Source organism: Myxine glutinosa, chromosome 13 (assembly GCF_964187855.1).
Source record: "Myxine glutinosa chromosome 13, kmMyxGlut1.1, whole genome shotgun sequence".
Lineage (NCBI taxonomy): Eukaryota > Metazoa > Chordata > Myxini > Myxiniformes > Myxinidae > Myxine > Myxine glutinosa.
Genome location: NC_136273.1, coordinates 36,191,433 through 36,217,102, shown reverse-complemented (window position 1 = coordinate 36,217,102; position 25,670 = coordinate 36,191,433). Strand labels below are relative to the sequence as shown.

At 44.7% G+C, this 25,670-nt stretch overlaps 1 protein-coding gene across 3 annotated transcripts in view; it reads left to right on the top strand.

The window, feature by feature from the left end:
* The window catches only part of LOC137438847 (adhesion G protein-coupled receptor F5-like), a 112,515-nt gene that overhangs the window by 26,294 nt on the left and 60,551 nt on the right, over positions 1–25,670 (top strand). For 2 of the 3 annotated variants that reach the window (XM_078767329.1, XM_078767328.1), the window contains exons 4-8: positions 2,666–2,821; positions 11,074–11,406; positions 17,603–17,665; positions 17,914–18,017; positions 24,274–24,332. In XM_078767329.1, coding sequence (XP_078623455.1) covers positions 2,666–2,821; positions 11,074–11,406; positions 17,603–17,665; positions 17,914–18,017; positions 24,274–24,332 — 715 coding nt within the window. The remainder of the gene's footprint in view (positions 1–2,665; positions 2,822–11,073; positions 11,407–17,602; positions 17,666–17,913; positions 18,018–24,273; positions 24,333–25,670) is intronic. The other variant, XM_078767330.1, reaches the window with a different exon arrangement.

Here is a 25,670-nt window from a genome sequence, read left to right as displayed (position 1 = left end):
AAATTTTGGTAGATTAGCAAAACTATACATTTTTGGAATATTCAGAGCCTGAGGAATCCAAAAATTAATGTTTACATTTGCGTAGACACCTTTGCGAAAATGACACTCAGGACAGTGATGAAGATCTGTAAAAGCATATTCCTGAACGGTATAGACCTCGTAGATCCTGTGTATAGGACTTATAGTTCAATCTGATACTACCTATAACTTCCTATAACAACCTATAACTTCAAAGGACTTGCAATATCATGTATTATGTAATACAGTTATATCACAAATATAAAGACAATGGTTTTCAATTACCTTTGTTTGTTGCTTTTCTATAATCCTGAGCACTATTTTGAGGCCTTTATTGGATTCCTTGACCCAGAAAACATAGGATTAGCATATTTAATTAAGTCTCTAGGTTGACTAGAAGCCGAGATCGCGCAAAACATGTATTTTATGGCGGCCATTTTCAAAATCCAAAATGGCGGCCATGCAGGTGTCTGTGCAAATGCCAACATTGATTTTCAGATTCTCCATGCTCTGAAGATTCCAAAAATGTACAGGTTTGCTAATCCCCAAATTTTGAAAGAAATTATATTTGTTAACATAGTGAACCTGACTATCTTCATCACTGTCCTGAGTGTCGTTTTCGCAAAGGTGTCTACGCAAATGTAAACATTAATTTTTGGATTCCTCATGCTCTGAATATTCCAAAAATGTATAGTTTTGCTAATCTACCAAAATTTTGAACGAAAAAACATCGTGAACCTGACTTCCATTGATGGAGATTTCGAGTTGGTAGTGAGTCGTGTTTTTTGAAACAGATGTCGAGTTAATATGCATTGCATGCACCGTATCCAGCTCGTCTTCCGACTCATCGCTCGAAGTTATAACATGATGGGTTCGTTTCAAAACACGTTTTACATTTTGCTGTTTCTTCAAACACACCTTCACCAAATGGCCCTCACGTCGGCAGTATCCGCAGATGGTACGAGCATGTTTGCATGTATCAGCCAGATGTTCCGTAGAGCCACATCTGTAGCAACGCTTTTCCTTTGGAGACGGTCGGGTCATTTTTTCCGACCGATCCTTGAAACGAGAACCACGACCATTTTTGTTTTTTTATACTCGTAAAACCCACAGAGCCCGACACCCCTGGCACTCCATAGTTGAATTGTTTTACTTCCTTTTCAGCCGTTTCCTCAGCCACAGCCACAGCCACAGCTTGTTCGAATGTTCTGTCCTCGGAAAGTAACTTTTTCCTGGCGGACTGGCTGTGTACACCTCCAACAACCTGGTCCCGTAAAGCACGTGGGAGGTGGTTTCCGAAATTACAAGTGACGGCCAAACGTTTGAGCTTGTTTGCATAGTCCGTGACATTCTGGTTTTCACTCTGGTTCGTCCGGTGAAAACGATAAGTTTCCGCCACTTCCAACACTCGCGACTTGAAATGATTTCATAGCATTTCACACAACTGCTCGTACGTTTTAGCAGAAGGTATTTCCGGGAGACACAAGTCTTTCAAAGTAGTGTAAGTACTCTTACCGATCAGTGAGATCACAGTAGCCACCTTCTCCCTGTCGGCCGCTTGAATCACGGCAGCAATGGCGCCCACCTCGACTTGTCCGATGTCGTTCGCTATGAAATAGGCTTCCAAGCGTTCTTTGTATGCTTCAAAATCGTCGCCCTCGAAAGTCTCCAATGAGCCTACCGCCGTCATCTTCGCCAGAACCGTTTACCTCGTCGCCAGTTGTAGTGTCCGTAGATTCAGTAAACAGCAACAGAAACAGGAACGATAAATCAAGAGGCTTTCTTTATTCGGCATTCTCTCCCTTCTGCGCATGCGCACGCGCACCCTTCCTCCTTTACCCCACCCCCCCCCACCATCACGTGGTTCCCCGAACCAACAGACACAGCAATTGTCATGGAGCCCACAAAGCTAACCTCTCCTCAAGCAGTGAAATGGCCTTAAAATGCCTGTTGTTGTTGTTGTTGTACATTAATTAACTGGTATTGATTACTTAAATAATTTGTTATTATTCACTGTACAAAAATGCACTAATTGTTTCGTGCATAGACAGCATTTTCTTTGTGGTAAGTGGATATTAATAGCACATGGTAATATGTGCCGGTATCACAAAAATAAAACTTTTTCGATTTCCTAATTTATTTTATATACTTAAATGTAACTGTGATATTAAATTTGCTTTCCCAAAAATTTGAATCATTATTTACCTGCATTGTACAGTACTCAAAGCTCTTGTACAGTACTCTATATGAATGAGTGTTGACGGAGAATGATATGCTGATGTTGAGATTGATTGAGGGAATGAATGAAGGAATGAGCTTGCTAACTGATCATCCACCATGAGCCGGGAGATGTAAGGAGATGCACAGGTGTGCACAGAGTCTCATCCTTACAGCATGAGTTTGGGCAAGCTCAGGTAATAAATACTGTGTATGGTGGCTGCTTGTTGCATCATTTCCAGTAAAGAAAACATTTTTGTATTCACTACCAACACACACCTCAACACTTTCCTCAGTCGCCCAACATCCAGGTAAGCATGAATCCAATTCACTTGCGAATCACAAAGTGCATTTACTCAAATTTACTCACTCAAATTTACTCAAAAATACTCAAATGTCCTGACAATTCAATGATTCTTTTGTTTTGTAGATACGAACTCCAGTTTCTTTTTCAACTTGGAAATCGATTTCATCAATAACAACCTATCGATCACACAGGATGACATAATAAGTCTATTACAAACTCAATTCCCCATTTCCATAGCAAACCAGACGACCACCCTTGTATCAGCAGAACTAATGACAAGTGAGTTGCATTTTACCTCCCACAGAATGACTGCACAACATATTGTTACAGATCGCGGACAGATGTTATATTGACCGAGCGGTGGTGTATTACCGCGACCTAACAGGATCCCCGACTCACCCGATTCCACCCAAACGTTGGCCGGATCGCACCGCAGCTGCTCAATGAGGGGAAAAGACTAAAACGACGAATGCAAAGAGGAAAAGGAATAAAACGAATAGACGGACAGAAGAGTAATTGGATTTATTATTTACACAAGCAAAAAGGAGCAATCAAGGTTTATTTACAACACATAAGACGCAGGTGACACAGTGCAAATTTTAGCTTACCTACAGACTTAATTAAATACCCAGGGACAGAACAAACAAAACAAACTCACATACACAAGGAGGGTGGAAAGGCAGGAGGTGGATGGCTGGAGGGAGAGGAAAGGTCCAAGGGGGGTCCTGCAGCTCAACCGGCGCGTTTAGCAGCCGCCGTTCCTTTACGGTCCTGCTCCAAACCGCCGTTCAGGCCCCCTTTGGCTGTTGGGTGTTCTTGCTGCTGCGGCCTCCGCTGCGTTCCCAGAACTTGTCTGACTCGTTGGTCCACACCCTCAACTCTTTCTTGGTCCCTCACTCTTTACCACCGACTCCTCACCGCAACCAACGCAACCACTTGACCACCACCTCTACTGACTGACTCTTCACCACTCTCCACTTGACGACCGACTCTCAACCAACTCAGACCAACTCACAACTCACTTCCGTGCGCGCCTTTTATAGCGCCTCCAGCGATTCAGCCGCCGGCGTTTTGGACACGCCCATCGGGGTGCTCACCTCGGCCCTGGTTGGTCGCGCGACCCTCGGGCTCCACCCTCGATGACGACGGGCGGGTACGCCCCTCCTCCCCTCTATGACGAGGTGGAGACACGCCTTTCTTCCCCGACTCGAGCCTCGTGGTCAATGGCGGTTATTGGAGGGGAGGTGATTGCGAATCGAGGGCTCAGCAATGACGAGAGGGGATGTAATATGGGCAATCGAGGCTCGGCAATGACGAAAGGGGATGTGATAGGAAATGAAGGTTTTGGGGATGGGAATGAAAGGGGATCTATTCTCTTTCACTGGTGCAATGGAGTACTTCAATTAATGGGAGACACAGCCTTACCCTAGAACACAGAATAAGAGATAACTATCAACAGGGGTATTCTATTACTTGGCTGACGTGTATGCTTGTGGACTAATTATGGGATGCCCTTTCACCTTTACACAGCTCCGGAGGTAGGGGGGCGCAGAATAAACAATAATAATAATAATACAGCACACAATCAAAAAATATACAGTCCTCATCTCCGCAACACTGCACCCTCCTCCTCTTAGGCACGTCCCGGGCCTACAACTTTTATTTTTAGTGTGACACGTAGGTGTAGTTCCCTCTACTTTTAACCTGACCCTGAGTGCGACAGTTTTTTTAAAAACATAAATAAATGTGTCCCGCTGCTCCATTGCACCCTGCCTAACAGACTTACGCCCACAGTTAACCGAATCGCGGAATGGTCTTCAAACTACACACTGATGGTGGGAAGCATTATTTACACTTGACGCTACTTTTATTTACAAGACTAACCCAGGACCTGTAATTGTTCTTTTTGGGGGGGAGACAGTCTGCTCTGCATCGACGCACCATGAAAGCACCCAAAAACGCACCCAAGCACCAATCGGTGCAGTCACCATTGTTCATCAATAAAAATAAACCAACAACCCCTAACCCTGCAGGTGATCTCTTGCTCTTCGGCTCCCTCTGCTGGTTATTATTATTTGGTCTTCCAGATGTTGTCATTATTTTGCTTTGCTTACTGGCGGCCTATTTGTATTAAAACTTGCACCCAATGTGTCCTTTTTATTTATTTTATTTATGGCCCACAGGGGCCGACTACGTGTGGTTCACCTGTGGGGCATCGGTGCCCTGTGGCCAAGGTCCGCCAGCAAGATTTCGGGCCCTCATGGCCGGTTCCAGCAGAGGGGCCATGCCCCAACCCATGGGGTCCATAAGTGGTGCTCGGCCACAGACATGTGGTCCATAATGTGGTGCATCGATGCAGACAGCTGGTTCTGGGAATTTCGGGCGCACAATGGCCGACCCACGCACGCTCCCCTCGGCACCCAATGGCGCACAGGTCATGTGGGAGACAAAAGGGGAAAGACAATTGAGCGAGGGGTAAGGTCACAAGGGTACACATCAATAAGGCAATGCAAGGCGAAATGCGTACGGAGGGCGAAGTGAGAAAGCTCGTCCCTACCGTACGTCACCCCCCTGTCACCTACCCTACCCTTGCCCTTACCCCATATGTACAAAAATCTACACATTTACAAATTCGTCACTACTGTCACGTCTTCCCCATATTTCCCCTATACCAAATTCGTCTCCACAATCCCTCTACTTCAAAATTTGCCATCACCAAATTCATCATCAATCCTCATAAGGAGGCAGAGATGGAACATCAAAGCACAATGTCACACCCACGTCATGATGCGTCTCACCATCCAAACATTTGCACAGTAAAAATAACAAAACATGGCATGGTGCGGAGTACCTGTCACCTCAGGTGAGTGGATGCAGATGGTGCGAGGAGACTTCATCCTAACTACTTTCTAAATGACATTAACACACTTTACATTACCCGGGGTCTTTCTCCTGCCAAACCATTGGCCCACTTACACTATGGGTTCTAAAAACCAATTCCCATTGACCCAACCTGTGGTGCTTCTCAATTTGGGGTCTCACTCCCCCGATTCATCTCCCGGTGCTCTCGCACAATTTCTGGGCTGCGACGTGTAGCTCTCCCAGCAGGTCTACCCACCTGCACACCTCCACCACTGTAGTTGCCACCCGAGCTTACCTAGCTCCTCACCCTAACCTAACTAACTGGGGACAGCCCCTCCTGGCTCTGTCACCCCATGGTGCCCTCTGGCACTGGGCTACCCGGGTCCGTCCTCCGGATCCTCGGGCCCCATCCACAACAACTACTACCGGCTCCCAGAGCCCACCTGCGGCCTCACCTGGCCGACATCCTCACAGTGGTGGAGTGCCCAACCAACTACACACACTAACAGGCTACACGCCCAGCCATTTCCACAACACTAATGCACCCATCCAAAGACCATTCTTTCACCCGCACCACAGATGCCAATATCCAACCACAATTTACATGTACCCTCTACCTAACACTTACACTACCCGCCCCGGGTATCCGTGATGGGGGTCCACTCTTCCCCCATTCACACCTTCGCACCATCCACTCCACTCCACAATTTCCACCATACTCACTCCACGACCATCCATTCCAATACTCCATACCATTTATTCCATACACCTGTCCTTCATTCACCTGTCGTTGCACACCTGTGCAATCCTACCTGGTGCCACCTGCACCCTCCTCCTTCCTGGACCATTTGGTCAACACAACACGCAATCACCACTACTCCCTCATACACTGCTCCATTCACCTGTTCAGTTGCACACCTGTGCAATCACACCTGTTCAATTCTCACCTGTTCAATCTTCACACACACGGCATCATCTCAGCTAACTACTCCCCTCTGAAACTTGCGCTTCCCAGTCGTCCCTTTAAACTATTGCGCTCCCACGTCATTATCATCCATACTAATCTACCTGCGTCCCCACTACAGGTATCAGTCACTAACTAATCCTTAACGTTACCTAATGTCATCTTCGCTAGATCCCTATCAATATAACCAAGCCCTCCCTGGCTCGGTTGTCATAGCCACCCCATAAACTATTGCGCATTTGCCCCCACCTCTCTGTGAGGGATGGTGGATTTGCCATCCCACCACATCGGGGAGGTCCTACTATCAATTTGGCACACCTAAATCCAACCAATCCAAAATTCTGCCAATCATCTGCCAATCACCGTACCAATCATCAAATTTCGCCTTTTTCTAATTTTGAGTCCAAAACACTATCCTCCTCACCCGTCTACTTATTACACTCTCGGTGCGCCAATTCACGTCTACAGCCCGGCTTCGTACAGCCGAGCAATGAACGCGGGTCGTTTTGTGCCAGCGGCTGGATACGTCCCGCATTCGGGGCAGGGACGGGGGCTTACCCGGGCCGAGATCCCACGCACCACCTCGGCGTGGAGCCATCCAATGTCCCGATCTCGACCTGCCGGCACGTCTCAATAGAAAGTGGTCGCCATGACGACCCTTCCTATCGGGCTGCCCGCTCCGCCTAGTGGAGCCCGGACGCGGCCGTTCCAAGCGAGGCACAGCGTGGATCGCGTACGGCGGTTCTTTCGAAACCGCCGTGGTTCGGATCCCCGCTGGTCCTCGCGGCACGCGAAGCTGCCCGACGCGCACCGAGGGCCCGATTCGGCTATAAGTCGTTCTAACCTCTAACCCGGTTACCGTCGATGCTTCACCTGGACGCTTACATGCATACGCTACCCCTTTCTTGCTCATACATGCAGCCGTTTCCATGCTCCTCGTCGTACCTCTTCTTACACACCTCGGTACACTCATTCCGCTCACCGACTTGGTCACACACCTGACCACCGAACACCTTGGCACACATTCGTCGCTCGCACACCTCACCAACACACCTCTTCGCGCCCCCTCCTCGGTCACCTCCTCTGTGACAATCACAGGTGTGCTCTCACTCGCACACCCAACCACGTGCCTCACTACCAATTCCAGCGTGCATTCCCACTCACGCTCTACCATTCCAGGTGTGCATCCTTCCATTCCAGGTGTACATCCTCGCTCACCTGTCACAACCAACTCACGCTCCGTGCCACTCTCACTACTCTCACCTCCATTCTTGACAGCGCACTCACCCTTACTCTCGACGGCACACTCTTTCCTCATGCACCCGTCAGTTACACACCTTTCTCGCGCACACTCTCCCGTTACATCCTCTGTAACACTCACCACAGGCGTACACTTCCTCGTTACATCCTCTGTAACACTCACCACAGGTGTACACTCTCTCGTTACTTCCTCCGTAACACTCACCACACCGCGCTTCCATGTACCCCCTCGCACACGCGCTTCGACCAACTCACTCTTGACGGCACACTCACTGGTCGGCGCGCACTTTTTCCTCACACACCCCATGGTCGGACATTCTCGCACACCTCTTTTTTCGCACACCAGACCTGTCGCACACTTCACCAACGGCCTTTCACGAACACCCGGATCCAAACCAATCCCCAAGCCGACTGAAGCTTTCCTCACATCATATACATTGCCACTCACCTCCGTACCTCGTCGTCGCACCTCCTTTGCCACCTGCAAACTCTTTATTCGGTTAGTGAGCATCACATCATGAGTTGAGCACCGACCTTGCACATATTCCATCACCTCCTCCTGGATTTCTCTTTTAGTTTCTGTCCGTCCCTTCTTAATTTCACTCACCTCTTCTTCCACTTCCTCTAATTTTTGTTTAACCTCTTTTATTTCTCGGTGCGTCTCCTCAAGTTCGTCCTCTAAGGCTACCGTGACCGTCTCTATGTGCATCCTCACCTGCCGGTCCTTTGTCTCCATTATCTCTGTCACCTCGTCCACCCTCATTGTCAGTTCCTCACGTACCATCTGACATTGCCTCTGCGTCGCTATTAATTCGTTTTAAATTTCTTTTTGTGTCGCCTTTAACCCTCCTAGTACCGCAGTGTTCTTTTGAACCTGCTCCACTAGTTCTTTTTGTCCCTCCGTCAGCTGCTCCACCTCCTCAGTCAGATCTTCTATTCCCCCCTGTAACCTAGCCGTATTATTTCTCACTTCTTTCTCCATACGCTTCTCACCTTGCTTTACCTCCTCGCGTAGCCCCGAGACCTCCTCACCCACACCTCGTCGTATCTCCTCTTTCATCTCCCCCATCTCTTTTGTAGATACCACCCTCATCTGTCCCAATTCATCCCTCTGAGCATCCAGTTTACTTTCTAACCCGATTTGCACCTCCTCTATCTGGTTTCCCATTCGTTTGATTTCCCTGGCGGATTGCTCCCCTATCTCCCGCAATTTGTCCTCCATCCTATTTTCTAGCCCCATTAACCCATTTTTCATCCCCTCTATCTGATTCTCCTGGGCAGCCATTCTATTTTCCACCCCCGTTAACCCATGTCTCACCTCTTTTATCCCGTTGTCTAACCCCTCAAAATTATTGTCTAACTTCCCAAATTTCTTGTCTAACTCCTCAAAATTATTGTCTAACTTCCCAAATTTCTTGTCTAACTCCTCAAAATTATTGTCTAACTTCCCAAATTTCTTGTCTAACTCCTCAAAATTATTGTCTAACTTCCCAAATTTCTTGTCTAACTCCCCGATTTGATTTCCTAGTCGCTCCCCCATTCTGTTTTCCATTCCCTCCATTTCCCTGGCTCTTTTTTCGTTGTCGCACTTCGACTGTGCCATGTATTCGCTAAACCGTGCCATGAACTGCTGCATGTTAAAGCCCGCTGATACAGTGGGCTCGGCTACCGCGCGCTCGTGCGAGGCGCCTCTTTGCGCGCCTGAAACCTCGTGCGCGAGAGCGCCATTTTGTGCGTCTGATACACCCTCAACCACCTCATTGCTCTCCTCCTCCCTTTCCTCCACATACATTTCCCCGAGGTCCTGGGTCGATTCTACCCCGTCTATCTCTCCCACCGGCATCCCGTCGCCTTGACCAGCCATGGCGCGATTTCAAAATTCGGGTTTTGTAAAACAAAACAAATTTCGGCCGCTCCAAATTTTGACCAAATTTTTTTCCTAGATGTTTTAAAAATTTGGTTCGGGCCCTGAATCTCACTCCCAGACACCAATTGTTACTTAATAACACAATTGGTGTTCCAAAATTTGGGCCTAACAAATTTAGTCCCAGGTCCGAATCCAACTCCTGACAACCAATTGTTACAGATCGCGGACAGATGTTATATTGACCGAGCGGTGGTGTATTACCGCGACCTAACAGGATCCCCGACTCACCCGATTCCACCCAAACGTTGGCCGGATCGCACCGCAGCTGCTCAATGAGGGGAAAAGACTAAAACGACGAATGCAAAGAGGAAAAGGAATAAAACGAATAGACGGACAGAAGAGTAATTGGATTTATTATTTACACAAGCAAAAAGGAGCAATCAAGGTTTATTTACAACACATAAGACGCAGGTGACACAGTGCAAATTTTAGCTTACCTACAGACTTAATTAAATACCCAGGGACAGAACAAACAAAACAAACTCATGTACACAAGAAGGGTGGAAAGGCAGGAGGTGGATGGCTGGAGGGAGAGGAAAGGTCCAAGGGGGTCCTGCAGCTCAACCGGCGCGTTTAGCAGCCGCCGTTCCTTTACGGTCCTGCTCCAAACCGCCGTTCAGGCCCCCTTTGGCTGTTGGGTGTTCTTGCTGCTGCGGCCTCCGCTGCGTTCCCAGGACTTGTCTGACTCGTTGGTCCACACCCTCAACTCTTTCTTGGTCCCTCACTCTTTACCACCGACTCCTCACCGCAACCACTTGACCACCACCTCTACTGACTGACTCTTCACCACTCTCCACTTGACGACCGACTCTCAACCAACTCAGACCAACTCACAACTCACTTCCGTGCGCGCCTTTTATAGCGCCTCCAGCGATTCAGCCGCCGGCGTTTTGGACACGCCCATCGGGGTGCTCACCTCGGCCCTGGTTGGTCGCGCGACCCTCGGGCTCCGCCCTCGATGACGACGGGCGGGTACGCCCCTCCTCCCCTCTATGACGAGGTGGAGACACGCCTTTCTTCCCCGACCCGAGCCTTGTGGTCAATGGCGGTTATTGGAGGGGAGGTGATTGCGAATCGAGGGCTCAGCAATGACGAGAGGGGATGTAATATGGGCAATCGAGGCTCGGCAATGACGAAAGGGGATGTGATAGGAAATGGAGGTTTTGGGGATGGGAATGAAAGGGGATCTATTCTCTTTCACTGGTGCAATGGAGTACTTCAATTAATGGGAGACACAGCCTTACCCTAGAACACAGAATAAGAGATAACTATCAACAGGGGTATTCTATTACTTGGCTGACGTGTATGCTTGTGGACTAATTATGGGATGCCCTTTCACCTTTACACAGCTCCGGAGGTAGGGGGGCGCAGAATAAACAATAATAATAATAATACAGCACACAATCAAAAAATATACAGTCCTCATCTCCGCAACAATATATTCATCTTTACAAGGTATGACGTTGTTTGTTTTCTTCTAATGGTCCCCAAACTCATGTGTCTGCCTGATTCACACAGAATGCACGATTTACCCTCAAGAGTTGAACTGTTCGTGCGGTTCAATGTACAGATTTCCTCCAAACGTGTGCTCACTCTATGGCTGTGGCTCACCTTTGAATAGTCCCTGCACGTGTGCTTCGGCTAGTAACACAAACATTACTATGCTCGATTGCGAGCCAATGGTCCCTACAACAATGGCTCCGACGTTGACAACACATTTCTCAACATCTACAATGGCTCCGACGTTGACAACACATTTCTCAACATCTACAATGGCTCCGACGTTGACAACACATTTCTCAACATCTACGAGAGCTCATGCTTTCAAAGCTTGTTTATCAGCACCCCTGGGTGAGAATGAATAATTCTTTCCTTTCTTCTGGTTTGTGATTGTTATGGTGGCTTAGGTTATGCTGATGCTTTAATAGAGACTAATTGGTAAGACTTTTTCTCTCTGAAATTATACAAAAAGTATTCAAGTTGACCGTTAGAGCTTGTCATACATTGATCTTTTAAAAATAGGAAATTTATCATATTCAAATGAGGAATTCCCCTTGGAGACCTTGAAATAGTCCCAAAAGATATTTCATTATTTGCTTGAAATACCCTTTTCTTGAAAAAATGTATTACTTACTGGTGGGTGCACTCGGTTTCCTTCTTGGTCCACTCTCGGTGGGCAATGTGCTGCGACATATTATTGGAAATACTACACTTAATTTTTGTCATGTATGGAATACATTTTATTGATCACAATTGCATACTCCATATCATAATTTTGAGAAATAAGGCCTTTGGGAAATCCGAAAAAAATCCAACAATTCAAAGAATAATCGAATAAAAAGAAAATTGAAAAATATTTTGCAGAAAAACCGAAGTAGGAAAACCTGAGCATGCCATGTAAATTTGGTGCCGATCAGCCCGAGAGTTTCGAAGTAGTTACCGGAGAGACAAACATACATACAGACACTGCTCTGTTTTATAGATTATGAGTAAAGGTACCCAGTATTGCCAGGCAATGCTGAGTCGCTTCACTGATGGAATATGGAGAGAGGAGGGGAAGGGGGAGAGAGGATGGGAGGGGGGAGAGAGGAAAGGGATGTGGTCAAAGGGGATGTCAAGGGGGAAGGGGAGGGGAAGGGTACCTAACAAAGGTACCCGGCGTTGCTGGGCAATGCAGAATTGCTTTGTTGACAGGAATATAAAAAGAGGAGGGGGAAGCGGGAGAGAAAAGAGGGGAGGGAAGTGCGGGAGAGGGAATGGAGGAGGGGATTATATCAGGAGTGAGCAAGGGGACAGGGAGGTGGGAGAGCAGAAGGATGGTGAGGGAGGAGCAGGAGGGGGTGACCTGGAATAGGGGTACAGTGGGAATCAGGAGGAGGGGTGAGAAGGAGAGGAAAGCAGGAGGGGTGAGCAGGGAACAGGAGGAGAGTGAGAGGGGTGCGGTAGGAAGGGTGAATGGGGAGCAAGAGGAGGGGTGAGCTGGGAGCAGGTGTGGTGACCTGGATGCAGGAGTATGTGAGTGCCAGTCTTTTTTCTTTTTTTTTGTATACTGAATCGAGGCTCGTGAAAGAGCTAACATTTATTTCACAAACAAATCAACCAGACAAACAAAATATATAAAAAGAGGGAGCGGAAGACAAGATGGGGAGAGAAGGGGAAGCACACAAACATAACATTTGAGAGCAGGGAGATGTGTGGGAGGGAGAGGGCTTGGGGGGAGGAGGCGTGGGAGGGGGATTACCATATTACCATATCTTACCATATTCATCTAGATAAATCATCGAGATAAATACCTTCACCAGTGAGGCCTCAAAATGCAAATTCTACTACATCATCAAGGTGTGTAATCCCTCAAAAAAAATCAGATTCCCAAAACTTGTTTAAGGGCAAGTGTACCATCCTCACGTGTAGCCTACGCGCTGCAGTTAGTGTCATGGTGTTTGGTATTTGCTTGCAGAGTGCATGGAACGATGTGATTTCATTTTTTTTTTTCACCAGATTTGTTTTTAGTTTGTGTGAAGCACATCGAGGGACCTCTAAAATGTAAACACAAGCCGAGTAGACCACATGAATAAGCAGTCCCCGAAGGTGATTCAAGGCCAAGCCGTGAAATGCATAGCATACATTACCCCTTTAAAAGTGATTCAAGGTCTCGCGTTGGTTATTTTAAAGTTCATGAAACAATTTCACATATTTCACCGAATTTGTTTTCACTGAGTCTTAATCCACTTTAGCATCTGCCAGAAATGAAAACAGATATCGAATTTGAGTTAAAATAAGTGTGTAAGGCCATTGGGAGGCATAGGTTAAAAAAATATATATATAATTGGTGCTGTGTACTGTATCACCATGGCTTGGAAAAACAGCCTGGAGAGCGCAATCCCGTTAATTATCTTTTTAAAATGGGTGTTCACATTTACCGAAGCACCCAGCTTTCATTCATAAACTCTCTTGGAGTTCCTTAGTGTGCATGCAAAGTTTGGGGGCGCTATGTTTTATGGTTTTGGAGTTATGGAGGTGACACACACACACTGACACACGCACATACTGACACACGCATACACTGACATACGCAGACACACGCAGACACAGCATTTTATTATTATAGATTAGATCTACATGGGGAAGGGCGGAGTGGAGTTGGAGGAGTTTGAAATAAATGCTGATTCTGATTTTAAGAAGCTATCACCTTTCTAATAACGCTATTCCTCCTCTTTTTACTGAGCTCATTCCGACAATGAACTTGTCAAAATTAACAATGAACTCATATATATATATACACACACATCTGTGCATGAGGTAGGTGGGTGACAAGTAGTGCAACCTTCATGGTGAGCCGTTTATTTAATTTATATTTGAACTTTAATTTTGGAAAGGCAAAAAAAAACATTACGACATGATTTGGTGTGAAAAGATGTATTGTATGGAGGTCAGAGCTGGTGGCAGGGGGTAGGATGTGGCAGAAATGTCAACAAGTCGTCTCAATTAAGTCTCAAGTCTAAGGGCAAGTCTCAAGTCAGGGCTCAAATCACCACGGTATTACTTCAACTTGTGTCAAGTCCCACAATTAATTATAAATTTATCGCAATGTATGTTCTGAAAAGCTGTTTAACTCATGCTTTTATTTGTCAACTTTATACAGTGGAAATTTTTAGCTTTGTCCCCTGCAAAAATAATTCTATGTTATATTTACTTCTGATATCTCGTGTACCTACTTGAACATATTATGTACATGAGACATATCAGTAATCTCAGCTTATGTTTAAATGTTATAAGTAGAACCAAAGAATTCAATGTGGAATGGGAAAGGAGATTTTCACAATTCACTTGTACTGTATATTTATTACCAGCAGTGGCCACCCGGTGCTGCTCAAGACAGAGGGGAGGTGGCCTCTAAGTGCTACGGTTTGGCTCTGAAAGATTAACGCTCAAGCAAACACACAAACAAACACACAAAACACGCAAACAAACACATAAATAAACACACAAAACACAAACAAACGCGCAAGCAAATATGCAAACACACAAATAAAAACACAAACAAACATGCAAACAAACACACAAGTAAAAGCACAAACAAACACGCAAACAAACACACAAACAAACACACAAATAAAAGCAGAAACAAGCACGCAAACAAACACACAAACAAACACGCAAACATTCAAACAAACACAGAAACAAACATGCAAACAAACACGCAAACACGCAAACATACACAAAAATACACACAGACATACACACAAACATACACACAAATATACACACAAACATACACACAAACATACACGCAAACAAACACAGAAACAAACACAGAAACAAACGTGCAAACACACAAACACACAAATAAAAGCACAAACAAACACGCAAACAAACACACAAATAAAAGCAGAAACAAACACGCAAACAAACACACAAACAAACACATAAATAAATGCACAAATAAATGCACAAACAAACACGCAAACAAACACACAAACATGCAAACAAACACAGAAACAAACATGCAAACAAACACGCAAACACACAAACATACACACAAACATACACACAGACATACACACAAACATACACACAAACATACACACAAACATACACACAAACATACACACAAACATACACGCAAACAAACACAGAAACAAACGCGCAAACACACAAACACACAAATAAATGCGCAAACACGCAAACAAATGTGCAAACAAACACACAAACAAACGCACAAAGAAACAAACAAACACACAAACAAACACACAAACAAACGTGCAAACATATGCACAAACAAATGCACAAACACAAACAAATGCACAAACAAACAGGCAAACAAATGCAAAAACTAACGCACAAACACGCAAACGCAAAAACAAACGCACAAACACTTCAAAATATGTATATAGATGTACGTTAACATAGAATGTTTAATCAGGAAGAAAGGTGGGGAATCAGGAAGAGGTGGAATTCTGGGGAATCAAGAAGGGGTCGGTATACAGTACTGGAGAAAATGAAACCTATGGCTTGTTAACTTCATTTGTTGTCTTTGAAGATAATGTACATTTTTACATTTCCAAAATATTTTTACAGTCGTTCTCCCGGAACGAATGTTCTTGTTCGAATAAAATGGTTTCACACATAGCCACATTGGTAAGACTAGAGCTTTCCGCTTGGAAGTGGTATGTAATTTTTTTCAGCGATTTTTTTTTTCTGAAAATTTGTCTTAAGAGTGGACACTCCTTTTTAACCTTAGTGGTGAACTCTATGCGAACCGGCCCCTGTGGCCTGTGAACGCTGGTATGCCGTACACGTACGTACACGGTATATGTCGTCATCGACAGAACTGTGCATGGGCACGACAGAAAATAATTCACCATTTATTTTAAACCTGGTTTTAATTCGCTCATTATCCAACAATATTTTCTGAACCTTGTGATCAAGTCATTGTTAACTCAAGTCGCATGAAAGTTGCAAGCAAGTCCCCAGACACCAAGTACCAAGTCCGAGTCTCAAGTCAATTCCATCAACTTAGAGTAAAGTTGCAAAATTTTGCGACTCGAGTCTGACTTGAGTCGCCATATCTGGGATGAGGGTTTGAACAGTTCATACAGTTAGAAAAGTTGGTAACCCGCTCCACTCCTTGAAGAGGGTTATGGGGTGGTGTTTTTATATCAATGCATGCAGGAAGTGGTGAGGGGGGGGGGGGAATGGAGGGGGGTATAAATTTCCACCAAATCTGTGCATATGTTAAATAGATGGTATAAAAAGAAAATAATTAATTTTTCTAAAAATACAGGATAATATTGTCGACAAAGAGAAGGCCACATTTGCAATAATGTTTGCAAGAATAAAACCTGAGTTGCTTGTTTTCCAGTCAAAGCAAAATAAATTGAAAACTTTAGTGAACCTGAGAAGTAATTTGCATGTCAAACAGAGCAATTTTAGAGGTCATGTTTGTCCAACGTGAATAAAAACGTTACAAAATCATGAAAATCCAACGTTGCAAGATGCAACGTTACAAGTCATGAATAAAAATTAGAATGACTTGAAATTAACTTTGCTGTTTGTTTCCTATTCCAATGGGACACTTTGATTGACCTTATCCACCCCCAAAGCCCACATCAACTCTCCAAAATGCTGACAGATTAGCATAAAATCAAAAGTTATTTTCCATGTTATAAACATAAAATTTCCTTGGAAAGAGTTAATATAATATGAGCAAAAAAGTTAAATTTGCCATTTTTAAAAGGGGAATTCTCACCCTCTCACCCTACCCTCCCCAGCTGCCAATAAAAAGCCAAATGCCAAAAACAAATAATTGTTGTTGACATATAGTGGTTGTTGTTTTGCCATCTCGATACGTTTGAATGATACAAACATGATAAGAACTACGCAGGAAACCACATAGTGAACATCTACAGCATCATCATCATCATCATCAGGAAGAGTATTCTTGGGGATTGTGATTTGTTTTGGAGGTGTGGTTTGTTACCTGTTGGAGATGTTCTGGAAGTTTGTATATGCCAACTTCAGGAATCTCTGTAACGACTGGAAAAAAAATCAACACAACGTAACGCAGGACAAAATCAACCCATAAATAGTAATGCGCTCGGATGGAAAACTTCCAATCTTCAATGGATCACAATTTGCCTTTAACATGTAATACGAACAAACAGATATGTCTTTATACCACGGAATACTCATCTCCGTTAGGGCTTCTGTCTACAGTATATGTGTGGGTGGACAAGATGAACAATCGATTTTATCAACTAAACATTGATTACAATAAATGAAGTGTGGGAAATTGACTGTGATTGGTGTTTCAAACTTCGAGAGAGCAAAAATTCATTTAAAATATGGATAAAGGTTGTTTTTTTTGCTCTGAGGAAGGGCTAATGGTCGATATGTCAACCACACCTCATTTCCCAAGGCAATTAATGTACTCAAGTGTGCTTTTAGTTAAGATCCATTGATCTCTTAAGTTAAGTGTTGGCCTCTCTTAACAGATCTGCTTCCTCTCCATTTCACTTTATTCATTTACTTATTTGTCTCAACCCAGTTCTTCAAACTCCAACTGAAGCTTCAATGACTTCAACCTTCCCCTCAACAAACAAGCTTGAGGGTGAGTTTAAGAGGTTCATCTCCAACAAAGGTTGTTCTGTAATACGTCATCTTAGACGAGTGTCCAGATTTCTAAATGCTTTTGATTTTTGAAATGTTAAACGCGATTGATGCTTACGCCCAACACTTCTTGACATCTTCTGTCTTTTTTTTTTCTTTTTTTTTACACCCGCTCATTGCACTTTGTCACTTAAGAAAACATTCCCAGTATAGATTCAACCCTAGCTATGCTTTGCCCTGCTTGTGTAGTTGCAGCTACGATAAACCTGACCATCGACATGGATTTCATACCCGAGTTCAACAACGCTTCGTCGAGAGAGTTCAAGTGTTTGAAAAAGTTAATGGAAGAACTCGTGAGTTATTGCATTGCGCAAACTATAATCTCTGAATTGATTTTGTACTCTCCTTTACAAGTAGTGTAGTAGCTTTACCTTGCCTTGCTTAATTTTCCATCAAATTTTTTTTTGAACTTTCACCATTAAGTTGAAAATAAAACTCTTTTGAGGGTTAAATTAGACTATTTCACACACATATTTACACCTATTGATCTCTTGACCTGATAACCCAAAAGCATCCTTATTCATTTTATTTACTAGTACACCCACTCCCTGAGGGAGTGTCAGGAGACTAGTGTTATTATCCTCTCTGGGGTATATACATTACAGTAGATCTAGGCTCAGATCTCTTGGCCAATAGACAGTGTGGTGAGTGTGACGAGAGTGAGTGAAAGGTTGATGATGGTGAAAATGATGATTGGCAAGCTCTTGGTGAACATCATCTAGGGATATGCTCTGCAGGTCGGTCGGAGCGATGAAGAGAGGGACAAGTTCTGGTGTGCGATAGAGAAGCTGATGGAAAACGTGAAAGATGAGGAAGTTGTTGTGGTGGGAGGAGACCTGAATGGACATGTGGGAAGGAGTATGGATGGTTTTGAGGGAGTTCATGGGGGTTACGGATATGGTGTGAGAAATGGAGAAGGTGAAAGGATTTTGGAGTTTGCTGATGGAGCTGATTTGTTGATTTGTAATACTCAGTTCCAGAAAGAGGATAATAAGCTTGTTACATACACGTCAGGTGGGTCGACGACAACCGTTTACTACCTGCTGGAGCATAGGCGAGGAAAGGGGGCACCTCCGGGACACAAAGGTGATCCCGGGGAAGGAGGCTGTTTCACAGCACCACTTGGTTGTCTGCGACATAAGGGTGAAAGGTGCGAGGAGAGCTCGGTGGGTGAAGTACCAACCGAGAATGAAGGTGTGGAGGTTGAAAGAGGTGACAGTGAGGGAGGCATTAAATGAGAGGCTGAGTATGGTAGAGGATGATGTGGTTGAGCTTGAAAGTGTTTGGATGTCAATGAAAGCTAGTCTGTTGGGAGCCGTTGGTGAGGTATGTGGAATGTTGATGGACTAAAGGACCACCGAGGCACTCGGAAACATGGTGGTGGGATGAGGTTGGAAAGAGGATTGACGAGAAGAGGAAGAAGTTCAAGGAGTGGCAGAAGGTGAAGGGTATGGGGGCAGAAAAGGCAGAGCATGAAAGTTATAAGGCAGCCAAGATGGCTGCAAAGAAAGAGGTAGCAAAGGCGCAGGAGGCATGTAGGAAAATGTTCGGAGAACGCTTGGATTCGGAAGAGGATCAGAGAGCGCTATTCAGGATTGCAAAGCAGATAGCGAAAGAGAGGTGCGATTGATTAGTCAGGTTCACTACGTTTTTTCGTTCAAATTTTTTGGAGATTAGCAAAACTACACATTTTTTGGAATATTCAGAGCATGAGGAATCCAAAAATTAATGTTGGCATTTGCGTAGACACCTTTGCGAAAATGACACTCAGGACAGTGATGAAGATGTGTAAAAGCATATTCCTGAACGGTATAGACCTAGTAGATCCTGTGTAGAGGACTTATAGTTCAATCTGATACTAACAAGGCTGCTTTCTTGCTTTATAAACCCATACCTATAACTTCAAAGGACTTGCAATATCATGTATTATGTAATACAGTTATATCACAAATATAAAGACAATGGTTTTCAATTACCTTTGTTTGTTGCTTTTCTATAACCCTGAGCACTATTTTGAGGCCTTTATTGGATTCCTTGACCCAGATAACATAGGATTAGCATATTTAATTAAGTTTCTAGGTTGACTAGAAGCCGAGATAGCACAAAATATGTATTTTATGGTGGCCATTTTGAAAATCCAAAATCTGTGTCTGTGCAAATGCCAACATTGATTTTCGGATTCACCATGCTCTGATGATTCCAAAAATGTATAGGTTTGCTAATCTACCAAAATTCTGAACGAAATTATATTTCTTAACATAGTGAACCTGACGAGATGTGATGGGGGTGAGTTGCTTGAAGGATGAAGTGGGACAAATCGTTGTGGACCCAGATGGAATTAAAGGAAGATGGAAGAGATATATGGAAATGCTGTTGAATACAGAGAATGAATGGGATGACAACATAGAGAGTAACCCAGTTTTAGGACCGGCAGAGAAGATAATTGAGAAGGAAGTTGAGGAAGCGATAATAGCAATGAAGAGTACAAAAGCAGGAGGGCCGACGGGAGTTGTGGGAGATATGTTGAAGGCAGTGGGAAGTTGGGGTGTGAAGAGAATGACAGAGATCTATAATCTGGTGGTGAAAGAAGGCCGCATTCCAGTGGATTGAGAACTGAGTACCCTTGTCCCTCTATACAAGGGGAAAGGTGACTCTCTGGACTGTGGCTCGTATCGAGCGATAAAGTTATTAGAGCATGGAATGAAGGTATTGGAAAGGGTGTTGGAGAGGAGGATAAGGAAGAACGTGAAGATCGACGAAATACAGTTTGGATTTATGCCAGGAAGAGGGACGACAGACGCGCTCTTTATTGCAAAGCAGTTGCAGGAGAAGTACATGGAGAAGAGGATGAAGTTCTTTCTTGTGTTTGTTGATCTGAAGAAAGCATTCGATAGGGTTCCATGTGAAGTAGTGACATGGGCATTGAGGAAGTTAGGAGTGGAGGAATGGTTGAGCAGAGTTGTGATGGCAATGTACGAGAGAGTGCGCACAGCTGTAAGGACGAAGGACGGGAACAGTGGTGAGTTTGAGGTGAAGGCGGGAGTGCATCAGGGGTCGGTACTAAGTCAACTACTATTTGTAGCTGTGATGGAGATACTGGCTCGGAATGTAAAGGAGGGTTTACCATGGGAGTTGTTGTATGCAGATGATCTGGTGTTGGTTGAGGAAAGTATGGATGGACTGAAGGAGAAGATGAACAAGTGGAAGGAATGTATTGAGACAAAAGGTCTGAATGTGAATATCGGAAAAACGAAGGTGATGGCAAGTGGTAAAGCATGTGGTGAGGTGGAAAGAACTGGGAAGTGGCCATGTGCTGTGTGCAGGAAGGGTGTTGGAGTGAACTCCATTCAATGTACAATGTGCGCTGAGTGGGTTTATCAAAAATGTAGTGGTTTGAGAGGGTCATTAACCAGTGTGGCAGCTACATTCAAGTGTAAGGTGTGCACAGAGGGCGCTGCAGATGGAGGTAATGTTGAGTTGGATCTTGGAGACGGCGTGAAGCTGGAAGGTGTGAAAACATTTTGCTCCCTAGGAGTCATGCTGAATGGAGAAGGTGGATCAGACTTGGCGACGGTTGCTCGAGTGAGATGTGCATGGAAGAAGTTTCAGGAAATGAGTAGCGTGCTAACGAGGAGGGGAATGTCGTTGAAGCTGAAGGGAAAGGTGTATGCTGCATGTGTGAGAAGTGTATGATTTATGGGAGCGAGACATGAGTAATGAATGTAGAAGAGTGGAAATGGTGGAAATGCGAATGGTTCGGTGGATGTGCGGAGTATCGTTGAGAGAGAGGAAGACAAATGATGAATTACGAAAGATGATGGGAATAGAGCCTGTGATTGATGCTGTGAAGAGAAACAGGTTGAGATGGTTTGGTCATGTGTTGAGGAAGGATGAATGTGACTGGTTGAGAGAGTGATGGAAATGAATGTAGAAGGAAGTAGAGGACCGGGAAGACCGAGAAAGACTTGGCTAAAGGTGGTGGAAGAAGAAATGCGGCCAAGGGGGTAAACAAGGGGAGATGCAGAAAATAGGGCAAATTGGAGAAGATTGTCATGGAGCCCGCAAGGCTAACCCCCGCTCTAGCAGGGAAAATGGCCTTAAAATGCCTGTTGTTGTTGTTATACAGACTTGGCATTTAGTATGGAATATTTTTTTTGTGGGGGTTAACTTACTTTTCAAGATGTCTTCGAACCAAAAGTTCATTGGAATTATGTTGAAATTATTCTATATTTTGTTAATGTGACCTTTAAAAGAAACAAAAACCACATTTGACATTTCGAAACAAATAAATTGATCCTTGAAAGTGATGTAAACTGATATCGAACTCAATTCATGGACAGTACTGTGTTAAACTTCTGTACGTTTTCCAGAAGTATCTCTTTATTTTGCACATTAGCCAAAAATTTTTTTAACAAAAACAAAAGTTAAATTACGACTGGGATTACGAACAGTAAAATTGACATAAAATTACAGTTCAGAACTTCGTGTAACCCCCACGAGCATTCAGGAGAGCATGTACACGTTGAGGCATGCTGTTCACGAGATTTGCCAAGGTTTGGACAGAAATCGCTTGCCATGCAGTGACAATAGCCTGCTGCAATTCACGCACAGAGGTCGGCTGCTGGTCCAAGTGGTCGATTTGACGCGTTAATTCTGCCCACAAGTTCTCTATCGGATTCATATCCGGGGACATGGCAGGCCACTCCATATGCTCTACACCACGGTCAGCAAGAAAGTGTTGGATCATGCGAGCACGATGAGGCCGTGCATTGTCATCTTGGAAGACAAAGTTTCCTCGAAAGGTTGCACGAGCAAATGGAAGCAGTGTTTCTTCCAGAATGGCCCTGTACTTGAACTGGTTCAGGTTTCCATTCAGAACAACCAGGTCAGTTTTGCCCCCTGCATGAAAAGCAGCCCAAACGGTCACCCCACCACCTCCAGCTTGGACTCTTGGCACTATACAATCTTTGTTGTAGGCTTCATGCACTTGTCTGCGCACTCGGACACGGCCATCTTGACGATAGACCAGAAATCTAGACTCGTCACTGAAGATCACGTGATTCCAGTGTCCTGGCTGCCATTGACGGTGCTCTCTGGCCCACTGCAATCGGCGCTGGCGGTGTTGTCTAGTCAGGCGTGGCTTTCTCAGGGGATGCCTGGCACGATAGCCTGCTTGAACCAGTCGTTGGTTGACTAGCCTTCTGGATACAGGCACATTTGTCAGTTTCTGCCACTCAGCCCTAAGCCGATTAGCTGACTTGGTACGGCCATTGCGGACTAACCGGTGCAGCTGGCGATCATCCCTCCTTGTGGTTCTGCGGGGACGTCCTGGCCTCGGTATTGGAGTAGGCACACCCCTCTGAGCATTTCGTTTCAGGATCTTTGACACCTGACCTTGAGTGATGCCATACTGCCGAACAATAGCACGCTGTTTCATGCCGTAATTTCGTAAAGCCACCACTCCATGAGAAACAGCATTGTTGAGTTGACGGACCATCTCCAGAGGAAGCGGCAATAACTTTTGGAGATGTGCAGCAGTTGTTTTCCACTAATACAGAACGCAACAACCCTTGCATACCCGACTGTGAAGCCAATCATCAAATGCACCTGTCCATACATTTTGCCACGCCACCTGTGATATAATCCTGTTGTTGACTTCCTGCTGCGACAGACAATCAGTGACATGGTTCTTTTAACAAATAAATCACCAAAGTGTAAATGAAACTCACCAGATTGATATACTGAGTTAAGAAAGTAAACCCAAGTGAAGAAAAAAAAATTATTCCATATTAAATGCCAAGTCTGTATATATATATATACATGCACACACACATACGGTTCGGGGATGCCACCACAACATTTACATTGTCCCATAGAGGAACATGGACGTCCTTATTCCATGCTTGGCAATAGCAGATCTTTCCGGGTGATTACACTCAAAGGCCTTCTGGTGCTCATTAATGTGCTGGCCTGAGGTTCTTCCGGTCTCGCCTATGTATTCTCCACCACAGTTACATGGAAAAGTTTATATGTTTTATATGTTTATATATTTTATATGTTTATATATTTCATTTATATATAGAATAGTTTATGTATACATATATATATATATATACAAATATGTTTATAACATGTGTTTTATACCTCTCTTACCCCACCCCCCGACCCCCCCCCCCCCCCGCCCCGCCTTCCCATGCCTCCTCCCCCCAAGCCCTCTCCCTCCCACAGATCTTCCGATGTCCCTGTTCTCTGCTGTTGTACTTGTGTTCTTCCCCCTCTCTCCCCATCTTGTCTCCCGCTCCCTTTATTGTAAGTTTTGTGTGTCCGTTTTTTGTGATTGATGTTAGCTCTTACACGAGCCTCGATCTTGTATACAAAAAAAAAAAAAATTGTGTATACCACACCTGTGCGGTCATTATTTTGTCTTTGACGTTGGTCATTGCACGTCTCAAGGTGTATATTGGTTGATAGTTAACCCTCACCCCGACCGGTCTCAGAATCCGGTCACCGTGCTCCTTGGTAACTGTGCTTGCCTGTTTGTGTTGGCAGCTAACCAACACATACAAAGGGATTCCTGGCTTTGCACAGGTGGAAATCCTGGGATTCTGGTGAGTGAAATTTTATCATTTTGCCACAGTATCTAATTACATCTGACATATTGTTGTGGGAATGATCCTTCGGGGTTAATACAACTGCTTGTATCATTCATTATCTCCTTAATATTTGTTTAGAATAAGAATCACAAAATTGTGATGTTAGATATGCGTCGTGACAACGTGCAGCGAGAGGTTTGTTTTCTCTGCCCTCCTGTTGTCAAATCACCCACATCAAACCTCTGGCTGTGTGTTTTTATGTTATTTCCCTCTGTTTGAATCTTTTCCAAACACGCACATCTGAGCCTTGCCGCTCAAGACACCAGGAGAATCCATGTCGAATCTGCATTGTGAAAGCCAGCAATTAGCTTCACCAAGGGAGGCTTGGCGGCTGATCTCACGTGATTGACAGATAACGGCGGCTCACGCTGAGAGACCTATACACCTGAGAGCGCCAGGGGAGAAAGAGCTTTGAGGAGAACGACCGAGAGTGCAGAGCTGAGAATGAGTGTGCAGAGCTTTTACTGCAGGAGTGTGGAGAGCTGAAAACACCTGTCATCATGACAGCAAATACCTTTTGAGAACGCTGCGATGGAGCAGAGGGTTTTCACTAAGTAACGCCTCATTGAGTAAGAGCGGTTACGCTGGGAGTTAGCTGCTGACATGCCGATCTATGCTACATAACTCTTGCATGGCCTTGAAACCACTGGATTTGAAAACAACCTCCTGACATAGTTGTGTATTTCTCTGTACTGTACTGTCTTTGTCAAATGAATAAAAGAACTCGCCAAAAGATAAAAAATCGTTAAGTAATTTGCCGTCCATTCACAAAGATCGTTTCAAGAGCACATATCCAGTAGGAGATCATTAGTTTGTTGATTACATGATTTATTTTATTTGTCATTGCTCAATGATTTCTTCTTTTCTGTGATTCCTTGTCCCGTGTCATTTACATTGTTAACAAATACACCTGGTCTCAGGGTTGGATTTTGCTAGCTCTGGTTGCCTCATTTGATTGTTTAGATTGGTTCTAGTTTAGTTCAGAAAACCAGCTCAACCCAGTAACAGGCGGAGCTCGGGACCAACGGTTGCTCGGCTAGTTTTGAAAAGTCACGAGCGCTTGCCTGTTGGCGCTTTCTTGGGTTAATCCCACTGGCTCCACAAGTATTGTAACGTGGCAAACAGGCCCGCGAATTTACTCGGGGTTGTGAACTTCGCTGGCGGTTGCAGTCAGTTTGATACGACACGCAGAACACAAACCGGGTAACTGGAACGGGCCACAGCTGTAACAATTGGTGACATAGGAGTGGGATCTGGACACTGACTCAGTGTGTTTGTTTAGTTTAAGTTTAG